Below are 12,803 nucleotides of genomic sequence, written 5' to 3'. Positions count from 1 at the left end.
AGGTCTATATTGTAAGATTACGACTTTAAGAGTAAAGCAGGAATTAGAAAGAATTTGTTTAATCTTGTATTGTGCTTAAAGTAAAATAAACATGTTTTGTTTGTTTAAAAACTATCGCCTGATTTTTGACCAATGCACTGTCTCACAAAAATAACTGAACCTGTGCTAAAAGTAGAGAAATTGCCACGAATGACTATTTAAGGTATTATTTTAGAATGCGATCTACTCTGTTATAACTATTCTTCCTGTGCCATAACATTAATTCAGGATGGTGCAGTCAAAAAAACAAATTTTCCCTGAATTATGTGAGACATGGTTAGATGAGGATGACATTCTGACAGGAATAGAGATAGGATATGATTTGTTTCGTGAGGATAGATGGGATAAAAAGAGAGGGGAGTGCTATTGATGATAGACAAAGAAGAGATGCAAGAGGGAAATAGTGCCTGTGGTTTTGAGGAAGTATGGTGTGAGATAGAGGTGAAGTGAATGGAATGAAATACTTGGTTCGATATTGTTATAGACCAGGTAATGTGGATGGTGGTGATAATGAAATGTATAATCAAATTAGCCAAGCAAATAAGAAAAGGGTGATTTTAATTATGGCAACATAGACTGGAATGATGAGATAGCAACTAGAAGTAAAGAAAATGAGTTTCCTGAGTGTTTGAGGAATAACTGCCTCACATAGTATGTAACAGAGGGCACACGAGGACTGAGGGTCTTGGATTTGGTCATCTCATTAGAGGATGTAATTATAAATGAGGTGTCAAATCATCCACCAATTGGTGAGAGTGACCATGAGGTGATTACCTGGGTGGTTGCCAGCAGTGTGAGAAAAGGGTATATGTGGAACTACAAGGCAGGTGATTATGAAGAGCTCAGGAAACAGCTTGCAGGTGTAGCATGGAATGAGGAGTTAGCTGGAAAAGAGATCAATGCAGCTTGGGAGATTTTCAAAAACTATCTCGTAGATGCAATGTCTAAATGTATTCCAAGGGTGAGAAAATTAAATAAAGTATGTGTGAAATGGATGAATAAAGAGATTAAGCATGCAATACAGAGAAAAAGGGCATAATGGAGGCAGCATAAGAGAAGTGGAAATACCAATTCAATGAGGACTACAAAGACTAGGCAAGGCAGGTGACTTGGTTGGTGAGAGTAGCTAAAGAGAGGTATGAATAGTAGTTAGCTAATGAAGCCAAAAAAAAAAAAAAATCCTAAGGAGTTCTTTCGATATGTAGCAAAAGGAAGAATGGTTATGGAAGGATGACAGTGATTGGAGAAAATGGTATAAAGACAGCTGTTGCAGGTGTGGTGGAGATACTTAATGAACAGTTCATAAAGGTCTTTCAATCTTGTGAATGTGACTTCATGGAGAGATTGAGAGCAGTGATTGGGAAGAGAGACTGACTGACTGTAAGTGAGCAAGAGGTGTATGGGGAGTTGAGCAAACTAGATGTAAATAAGGCAGTGGGACTTGATAATATATCACCATGTATTCTGAAGGAATGTGCCAGGGAGTTGACATCTTTTTTTAATTTCTTGCACTGGGTCAAGTTCCTAAGGAGTTGTAGTTAAATTGTTGGAGAAGTTGTGAGAACTAGGATCCAGAATTGGGTTGACAACAATGGTATTATCTTTGGACAGCATGGATTTGATAAAGGGGGGAGTCATGTTTTAGTAATCTACTTACTTATTACAATAAGGTAACTGCTTCCATGGACAGAGGAGAAGGATACACAGTAATATACTTAGATTTTGCAAAGGCTTTTGATAGATTCCCGCATAAGTTGATAGTCAAACTGGAGTGGATGGGGTTGGATATTACATTGGTGCATTGGATTGGAGAATGGCTATCTAATAGGTATCAACAAACTGTGTATGGGGGGAGCAATATCCAGGAAAAGGAAAGTTACTAATTGTGTGCCTCAGGGGTCTGTTTTAGGGAAATTGCTATTTAACTTGTATATTATTGATATTGGTGAAGATTTGGATGGAGATATTCAGTTGTTTGCAGATAACGCAAAGTTGGGACGAATCATGAAGAGTAGAGAAGATGTTGTGGCTTTACAAGACTTGAATAAATTGAGTGATTGGGCATGGGAATGAGAATGCGAGTTCAATGTTGCAAAATGTAAGGTTTTAAATTTTGAAAAACAAAGATGGGATGCAGAATTTATGCTTGATGAGGATATATTGTCGGAGGTGGAGGAAATAAGAGATCTGGGAGTGATAGTGGATAAGGATCTGAAATTTAAGGGACACATAGCCAAAATTGTGAAGACAACACAAAGTCTTCTGGGAATGATGTGGAGAACACTGACTTGTAGAAGTAGGTAGATTCTTGTTCCATTGTATAAGGCTTTGATTAGGCCACACATGGATATTGTGCCCAGATTTGGTCACCTGGTTTTCAGAAGGATGAAGAGATGTTGGAGAGTGTCCAGAGGTGACTGACTAAGGTAGTTTCTAACCTCTGGAATGTCAAGTATGAGGAGAGATGGAGAAGATGCAACTTGCAGTCTGGTGGACAGGAGGAGGAGGAGGGAAGATACAATAGAGACCTACAAGTTATTAAGAGGTTGTTATAGGACAGTGGTGTTCAACCTTTTTTACTACGCGAGCTACTTTTCTATAAAAAGTTATTCGGTGATCTACTCTCTTATACAGATCACGTATATAAGATACCCGATATGTGATTACGCACAAATAGACAACTGAAAACTTTGTGTTTTTAAAAATTTTATTTATCACTTTTAATTATTTTAATACAACATATATATTGGAATAAAATATTTCTCTATTTTGGAAAACCAAAGTTAGAAAAAACAACAGATTGATTACAAACTCACAAGTTACAGGAAATGCTGGTTGATTAAAAAAAAAAGTTAATGTTAAATTTGGCATTGTTTGGACCTGCAATATTTTCATAGTCAAGTTGATATGAAAAAGTGGCCAATCACAGACAATCATCCGAATGATCATCTGTAATTTGGTTTCTTAATTGGTTTTTTATGACGGTCATATTTGAAAAAGTGGATTCTGACAAGTATGTCGATCGAAACACGACAGAATTTTTTTTGCAATATCAGTTAATATTGGGAATTTTTCATTTTTCATGTGCATACTTCCAAATGACTTCATTGTTTATTGATTTTAAATGTAAACTATTCTGGATGTTTATTATCTCAAGTTCTACTTCAGCTTGGTTTTTATCAAACAGCCCACTAATTTTATTTGAAATTTCTGTGATGTTCAAGTTTTCTTGAAATGGATTATTGATAAAAGATACAACCATTTCAGCTTTATTAAAATCTCTAAATCTTGATTACGCACATTAAATTCATTTAAATCATAGCCAAGCATTTCTTGATTTTCTTCAAAAAATTTTAATAAATATGGGAGATATCTAAATTCACAGTCATTTATATTTTTCTTTAATAAAAGTAAGTATTGTTGGAAAGTTTTTATTGAACTTAACATGTCAATTAAATTTTTATCTCTACCTTGTAACTAAATTTAAATTGCTTAATTTCATACAGAAATCTACTAAAAATGATAAGTGTAACAACCATCTTTTATCACTCAATTGTGGATAAATATCTCCTTTTTCACCAAGAAAATATTTTATATTGTTAATTAATACAAGACATCTTTCTAAAAATTGACTTCTGCTGAGCCAGTGAACATTATTGTACAACAGAAGTTCCCTATCATCATCTGCTTGTAATTTAAATAACCACCATTGCAGGGCTTTTCCTCGAACAGAATTTACAATTTCAAATGTAATATCCAAAACATCTTTTGTGTTTAATCTTTTACTACACAGTACTTGTTGGTGAATAATACAGTGGTAGGTTAAAAAATCTGGATATTTTGCATCGTTTTTACATAATGAAATGAAGCCTGATTTATTATCTATCATTGCAGGAGCACCATCAGTAGTAACAGACACAAGTTTATAAAGCGGATGTTTCACAAATTCATCAAATGCCGAAAAAATGTCTTCTCCCCTAGTCCTTCCCAATAATGGTATCATTTTAAAAAGTTCTTCTTACTTGAATAATCTTGAAATACCATGTGAATAAATACCATTAACTGAGCAATATCAGTGTAGTTAGATTCATCAAATTGTAACGAAAACGCAACACACTGGTGAATGTCTGACATTAACTTCGCCCAGAAACTTTTCTCCGGCAATTGGAACTCTTCCTTTCGGCAATTTGAAACCTTGTTTGCAGCCTAGAAATAGTCTCTCTCTAGCGATATCTCGAACCGAGAAGCTCCTTTCTGAAAGCAGGAAACTCCTGTCTCAAACAACGTGGATTTGTGCAGTCTCACTTATGGCGACTCTGGACCAGGCAGCCTCCTCTCTGACAGCAATTCTGGAACCGGGACCCCTTCTGCTTGCTTCAGTCCCTTTTTATTAGGCCTCCTCTGAGACCTCACATGAAGTTTGGCAACCCCCAAAGAATCGGTATGAGCCTTTCATCTTAAGTTTCAAGTTCGGCACACCTTTTGTTCTCCTCCACTTTCTTTTGATTGTAAGTTGTCGGCCATCGGAAAGTTGTTTGAACTCTTTCTGACTGACTTCGAAGATGTTTACACTTAGAGCCTGCAAGCCTTTCTCATACATACAAGTTTCAATAACAGTCTTTCTAATGCTGCCATATACAGCTTTGATGACAAAAACATTGCCTTTGTTTTTAACACTAACATATTCTTATTAAAGCAGTACATACAGTTAGCTTCAAAAGAGTTATTTACAAAAACATCTAATACAAACTATACCGAGACAAACAAAGTTTATTTTTTACAATATTCACATGGGACTTAACCTAAGTAAAAAATTGATGTAATGTGCTTTGGAATATTTAATATTTAAGCTACAATTGAGTTTTTACACTTTGCTTATAATCTTATTCACTCGGCTCGCTGTTTGACTTCCACTTATCCAAATTAATTTATTTATCCAGACTTATAAGAAAATTACTGATTTGACAATTTTAACGAAAAATAAATAAATAGCAATGCACTTAAAGCGAATTAAAAATAATACAAAATAATGATAAATAAAATTTTATGTTTTCAGTTTTAATTAAATTTGTAAGTAAGGAGGAATACAGAAGAGATCAACGAGTTGAAAACCCCTGTTATAGGATCAATGTTGGAGAGGTTCTACAGAAAATAGTGAGAGATCAGGGGAGAACCAGTCATCCCTGGAAGCTGTATAAGGAGGGTGTGAGCAGAGGAGTGAGAAGATTTTTTTCATGCAGAGTTGTGAATGATTGGAATGCCTTGCCTGAGAGTGTGGTGTCTGCAGAGAACTTGAGTGTGTTTAAAGCACGGTATGATGAGCTGTGAGTTTGATAAAAGGACCTCCTAGATAAGTCTTTGACTCTATGGGGGTTTTGGGTAATAATAATTATATTCCATGGAAAATAGTTAACACTGGATCTGTGACTTGCCTATTCTACAGATCTTTTTACTAACAGCGCTAACACTTGTAGGTAGTATAAAGGATTACAAGCAGAGACTAAATTAATCGGCTTAAGTAGGAACAAGGTAAAGAGAACTTAACAGAAAGATTAAAACAAGTACAAGTAAGGTAGACATAAGAAAGACAATAAGATAAATGAAATCTTAGAATATAACTAACAGTGCAGTTAAATATTACATGTGTGTGTGTGTGTTGGGGAAGGAAGTGCTGCTGATGACAGCAGGAGCATTTTGTCCACGTAAGGTAGACATGAAAGATAGAAAAAATGGCAAATGGTTTTGAGGTGGTGTGGTATGCAGTGGAAGTTGACAGGAAGACATTTAGTTGGATGTTGCTATAGGCCAAGGAATGTGGAGGATGGTGGTGAAGAAATGTATAACCAAGTTGGATTAGAGAACAAAGGAAATGTTATTTATGGTAGTATAGATTGGAATGAAGAGATAGCATCTGGAGATAAGGAAAATGAATTTCTCAAGTCATTGAGAGACAACTATCTCAGGCAGCATGTAAAGGAGGACACGCAAAGATCAAGTTTTAGATCTGATCATTTCATCAGAGAATGTAACTGTGAGTGGGAATTTCACATTTTCCTCCAGTTGTGAGAGTGATCATGAAGTGATCACCTGGGTTGTGGCCACCATATGCAGGCTTCTGTCAGGAAAGGATATATGTGTGGACTCCAAGGCTAGTGATTATGACAAACTTAGGAGATGGCCCTGGAGCTATATCATGGAAAGAGGAGTTGAGCGATAAGGAAATAAATGCTGCTTGGGAATAGATAATAGACAAAGGTCAAAAAGGCTGAATAAGGCACTTTGGAGGCACTATATGGTAATAATCAGTCTTAAGAAGAAGAGAAAGCCAGGAGAGTGACTCAGTAAGGACAACAAAAGTGCAGTATGAGCAGAAATGAGCAAATCAGGAGAAGAAATACGTTAAAGAAATTTTATACTTCGTTTTAATCCTTTTCCCAAGTAAGCAAAACAAAGTTTTGCGCATGAAATATATTCATGTCTGAGCTACTTGTATATAGGCTAATGACTTCATATCACTTGCTTTAGTGTGTATAATGCAATGCATAATGGGAAGGGCCACTACCCAGATCGGTTTGACCTTTATTGAGGTCTCATCAGTGGGAGCCAGATCCGGGGAGAGACATCAAGGTTGAAGTAATGCAGAGGTCATATATAGCTCATATACAAGTAGCCAAAAGGTGACTGACATTAATAAACATCTCTGGATGAGAGAAAGATGTAGAAAGTTTTTTACCTTGGGTGTATTATACGTTAAAGATACCAAGAAATTTTATACTTGATTTTAATCCTTTTTCCCAGTAAGCAAAACAAAGTTTTGCACGTGAAATATATTCATGTCTATGTGACTTCTGCATTACTTCAACCTTGGTATCTCTCCCAGGTCTTTTGGTAAGCATGTACAATGTTCCTGACTGATACATACGGATTAGTTTTATGGCTGTTGTTCCGGTTTCGTTCCATGGAACATCGTGGAATGAAACCTCTTTGATATTCCAAGCAATTATTTAATTGCTTGGAACATCAAAGAGGCCCCACTGAAAATTACTCCTCTGGGATTGTTTAATGTTTTATGAGTAGTGCCTGATGAGCTGCCATCTTAAAAACTGACTTTGCATCCAAAGGCTTAAGTTAAGAGATGTTCCATTGTATGTATTTATTATTATAATACCTCTAGCGAGTTAATGACTCATCAAGGGAGGCCATATATCATCCTCACCAGCTGTCATGCTTTCTCTTAAACTCATTCACTTTAGATGCACTCACTGCTTCAATAGGCAGTGTTCTACTCACTCACAGTTCTATGAGAGAAAATTCTAGCTCTTACCTCTTTCTTAACTGCGCATAAACTTTCAGAGATGTCTGTGTGTCCTCTCTTCACCTTCCATATAATGAAAAATGTTATCAACCAATATCTCCACTGCCATCTCAAAAGTTTAGACCTCTATCATATCACTCCTCTTTCTTCTGTTTACCAGTGTCTGCAGTCCATGTACTCTCAATCTATCCTTGTAATCTACATTTCGTAATCCTGATATTATCTTTGTGACTCTTCTTTGCAGACTTTCTACAGAATCGTTATTCCTTTTGAAGCCAAAAGACCAAATCTGCACACAGTAGATCAGTGTGGTTGTATCAAGGCCCTGTAAAGAGGCAAAAGGACTTCCATTTCTAACATGTCAATGTTCATTTCAACATTACTCTCTGAGTTGTATTTGCAATTTTTGTTATGCCACTTTGAACTTTCCATCCATCATAACTCCAAGATCTCTTGCCTCGTCAGTTACTCCAAGCATAATTCACCAATATAATATGTTATTGGATATCACATTACACTAAAGTACATAACTTATACTTATTAACACTGAATTGATAGCCATTATCATTTCTTCACATTTCCAGCTTACTGAAATCAACCCTGCCTGTCTTTGCATCATTGGTCCAATACCTGTCCATTGGCCACTCACTTATTCAAACCAATATTTTATATTCTAATCCCACTTTTATGCAACAACCTTTCATGTAGTATCCTATCAAATGCTTTAGCAAAGTCCAACAGTATCATAGTGTATCCATTCCTTCATCCAACTGAGTCGTAATGTTATTATTAAATATGAACAGACTGTTCAGATATGATATCCTTTCAGTGAACTCATGCTGTTCATTGCAAAGTATATCTTGTTTGTCCACTCATTTCTGTATGTGAGTTCTTACCAACTTTCTATTTTTAAAATCTTTACAATTACTCCAGTGATAGTGACAGGTCAATAATTAGACACAGCAGTCTTTGTACCAACCTTGTGCAATGGGATCATCATACATTCTTTCCATTCCTGTGGGATCTTTCCTGAGCTAAGACTCACATTATACAAAAATGTCAAGGGCCTAGCCAGTTTCAGCTGAACATTCCTTTAGTACATTTTCTGATATCTCATCCGTTCCAATTGGTAAGAGATACTTGGTAAGGATTACACCACCCATATTCCAAAAGACAATGGCAAGAACCTTCCCTGCTGACTTTTGGGTTCGGAACTTCTTTGGCCATGGAGAAACTTTGTGTCTTCACTCAATTGACTGTGTTTGGTCTCTGGGTCATAGTGATGATGAAGCCATGTTTCATCAACAGTCACAATAAGAGCCAAAAAATTTGCACCTGATTTCTCAAAATGATCCAAAATCCTTTGAGATGACAGCACATGTTCTCTCTTTGGGTTGGCATTCAAACATTTAGGGGATCCATCCAGCTCTCTCAGAGAGCAGGACAGCTTCTGTATGTCCAGATGTTGGTGGATAATGACCCCAACTCGTTCCCTGGATATCCTCAGAGTCTTTACGATGTTTTTGGCTGGTATTTATCTATCATCAAGGATCATGGAATGCATTGCATCGATGTTTTCAGGTGTGATTCGCTGTGGAAGGTCTTCCTGACCTGGGAACATCTGTTGTCTCAGGATGTCCAGTTTTTAACTTGGCCACCCAGCTGGCAACTGATGGCTATGCTGGGGCACAGTCCCCTAAAGTCTCACACAAAGTTTGTTGAATCTCAGTTACAGACTTTTTCTTGCACCAAAAAAAACTTGATGGCCCGCACCTTTCTGTTTTCGAATTTCTTCAAATTCTCTGACATGTCTTCATGTATCCTAAAAGAAAAAGAATAAATTATTACAATTTGATGAAACATGGGGGTTAAAAAAGTTTTAAGATATGTTCTTTCCTGTGGTTATATCAGTTGCTTTAATATCATTTTTGTTCTAGGTATTTATCAGAACTTTTCAGTCCCCCCCACTCTTAATATTAGGATATGCAGATGATATATGCCTTGTTGGAGAAAATACTGAAGACATTAGAATAACATTTAGAAAACTCAAAACTGCTGCTGTAAAACTATGATTAGAAATCAACCAGATAAAACTAAATATTTAAATTTATGTAGAAATCACAATCAAGGGGAAAATGACTAGTTTACCATTGACAACCTGAAATTTAAAGGTGACATTTCCTTCAAATATCTTGGAATGTTGATTACTCAACATAATACAATTAGTACAAAAATAAAAGCTAAAAATTAAAATCATCTACCTTCTAAAGACTTTATTAACATAGTCAGTAAGGCCTATTTTGATTAGACTAGGATACTATCCTCCAGTATATAGACGAGAGCACATTAATCCATCCTTTTTTTTTTTTTCTTTACATTACTCTCAGTTATTTGGTCTCTTTTCCACTAAATGGCCACCTGGACAACTGACTTTTTAAAAGTACATCTGATCCTGCTTTCTGAAGTATAACAATATCTTAAGTATAATCAAGATGTTACTTTCAGCATAAGCTTTTAATTTATTAGTATAAAAAAAAAAAAAAACTGATATTATTAATATGATTGACATGGGCTAATATGTATTAATTAACATTGATATATATTAATCCATGGAATCAAAAGATAGTTTGAGGTATTAATGAAAGAATAAATGAGTACATATGAAATGAATAAACAGGTTATTTATTTACAAAATTTATACACTATTTTATATTTTTACATTACTGACTTTTTTTTTTTTTTTTAAAATAAGTCATTCAAAGTAATTTCATCAGTAAGGAATCATCATTATCATCCAGGCTCCACAATAAATTGTCATTTTCAAAGGTAGGGAAAAAGTATCTAAAACAAAAAATATATAAGTAAAATTTATTTATATATTTTTTTATATCAAGCAGTAAGGTAAGTGTAATTTTAAATTTAATGTTATTAAGTTTAAAATTTAAATACTACTAATAATAATCTTTGTTGATGAACTATTAACTTATCTCAATCCTAATAGTACTCTCTTCCATTAAATTAACATGATGCTTTTCATCATGATTTTCTGGAATATATTCTCACATGATGTATAACAGATCATATGCTAGTCCAATACAATTTTAGGCTTAGTTTTCTATCAATGACCTTCACTCAAATTGGCCCATTGTTCATCAAATCTCTGACTTTCTTTGCGTGCTCTTTCTGGGATACCTTTACTTAACAGTTTAGTTACTGAAGTTGAAAGTTTATTTTTCACTTGGTTAGAGTATAATAAAATTAGTTTAATCCTTTATCCAAGTGTGAGCAAACAAAGTTTGCGCCTGAAAGTATCTTCAGGACTGGGGTAAGGTGGTACAACACCAGGGCAACTCATTGCAAAGGTGGAGCAAGCTACCAACACTCCTATCTCAGTATCTCCTATAATGCAAACCACATCTCCTTGCAGATATGTCTAATGTTATGCATTAAGGGAAGGGCCACTACCTAGACTAGTTTCGACCTTTACTGAGGTCTCTTCAGTGGGAGCCAGGCCCAAGTAGCGATACCAGGCAGAAGCATTAGCAGGTCATCTCTACCTATAGGAGTTGCCAATTGGTGTGCCACCCTTTTTTAATAAATTACTCTGGATTTAGAGAAAGATGTTGAAAGTTTATTTTTCACTTGGTTAGAGTATAATAAAATTAGTTTAATCCTTTATCCAAGTGTGAGGTCTCTTCAGTGGGAGCCAGGCTCCACTTGGGTCTGGCTCCCACTGAAGAGACCTCAATAAAGGTCGAAACTAGTCTGGGTAGTGGCCCTTCCCTTAATGCATAACATTAGACATATCCGCAAGGAGATGTGTTTTGCATTATAGGAGATACTGAGATAGGAGTGTTGGTAGCTTGCTCCACCTTTGCAACGAGTTGTCCTGGTGTTGTACCACCTTACCCCAGTCCTGAAGATACTTTCAGGTGCAAACTTTGTTTGCTCACACTTGGATAAAGGATTAAACTAATTTTATTATAGTTTAGTTACTGTAATTTCTTATGGGAAAATAAATGAAAAATAATGGTAAGTAGCAAAGAAAGGCATTTCTGAAATGTAATGAATTTGGCTTATTCTTAGTAATTAAATCCAGGTCTTAACTTCATTAACATATTTACTACAAACTGTGCACCATAAAATTTTTTCATTTCTTACAATTTTACATATAAAGAGATCTTAGAAGGGATGTTCAAGTGGATTGAATTGAATCAGAGATTACCCAGACCAATTTTGACCGTACTGAGGTCTCATCAGTGGGAGCTAGACCTATGGAGATAACAAAAGGTATGTCCATCACGAAAAGCGACAACAGATTAATGTTCTCATATTTTGGAGAGATGAACCAAAATTTCAGCACTGTTCTGTTGAAATGGCCACTAGCATTTATCCATTTTATGAAAATAAAATGGATACAAATATGAGAAGTTGCTAGTCAACATCTATATGTGGTTCAAATTGAAACTTACAAAACTAGTTTTCCTCTTTTATTCTGTCGGCTTCTATTCTTTGTAACAGACACACTCAGAACATTTTCCTCAAGGACTATAATGTCTAACTAGTCAACAAACAATAAGCTTCTGTTTCCTTAAAGGTTTTGTAACCTCTGATTGTTGGGTTTGATATATAAAAAATTGTTTTCATTCACAAATATTCAAGCTGTGTCATATCCAGACAGTTGTCAGGATCTTAATTATAAAGGCAGTATTTTTTGTTTGAAGTATAAATTCCTACTGTTATCAATTTTTTTTTTTTTTTTGAGAATTGAAAAGAGTATTTTTACTTTAATTGAATGCTCAAGTGCTTGTTATTGACATGATGGTAATATTTATATAACTTGGAGTAGCGCTATTATCTAAAACAAATCACTTTATTCACTGTGGCATTAATATATTATCAATACTACAGGTTACTCTGATCTTTGAAGATTTTTACATAACCCGGAAAAAATACTGGATGTATTTAATATGCATAACTTATCTTAATTCTAATAGTACTCTCTTCCATTAAATTAACATAATGCTTTTCATCATCATGATTTTCTGGAATATATTCTCACATGATGTATAACAGATCATATGCTAGTCCAACACAATTTTAGGCTTAGTTTTCTATCAATGATTTTCACTCAAATTGGCCCATTGTTCATCAAATCTCTTGACTTTCTTTGTGTGCTCTTTCTTTTGTTTCAAAAGCACTCCAAACTGCATTAGTATACTTATGCACTGGCCAGTCTTATTCTGTATATCTGTTTTACACATCTTTTTATTTAAGTAATCGTACCATCTTAGATTAACTCTGCTTAAACATTCTAAGTTCTTTCTAGTAATCTTCATTTTTAATATGTAAATATATATGTTTTTAATATTTTTACTATGAACTAATGATATGTGTGTGATGAACTGTTTTACTTCTCACACGAATCTCACTTCCTTATGTCAAAACT

At 35.0% G+C, this 12,803-nt stretch overlaps 1 protein-coding gene across 1 annotated transcript in view; it reads right to left on the bottom strand.

The window, feature by feature from the left end:
- Positions 1–10,017: 10,017 nt before the first annotated feature.
- LOC150108339 (zinc finger protein 277-like) overlaps positions 10,018–12,803 on the bottom strand; it is a 195,674-nt gene continuing 192,888 nt past the window's right edge. Inside the window, exon 13 of the mRNA XM_090415746.1 lies at positions 10,018–10,195. Coding sequence (XP_090271872.1) covers positions 10,111–10,195 — 85 coding nt within the window. The 3' untranslated portion in view covers positions 10,018–10,110. The remainder of the gene's footprint in view (positions 10,196–12,803) is intronic.

Source organism: Typopeltis vanoorti, chromosome 3 (assembly GCF_054136105.1).
Source record: "Typopeltis vanoorti isolate ZY-2024b chromosome 3, IOZ_Tvanoo_1.0, whole genome shotgun sequence".
Classification (NCBI taxonomy): domain Eukaryota; kingdom Metazoa; phylum Arthropoda; class Arachnida; order Uropygi; family Thelyphonidae; genus Typopeltis; species Typopeltis vanoorti.
The sequence above is the reverse complement of the archived record's forward strand: the minus strand, read 5'-3'. Positions and strand labels throughout refer to the sequence as shown.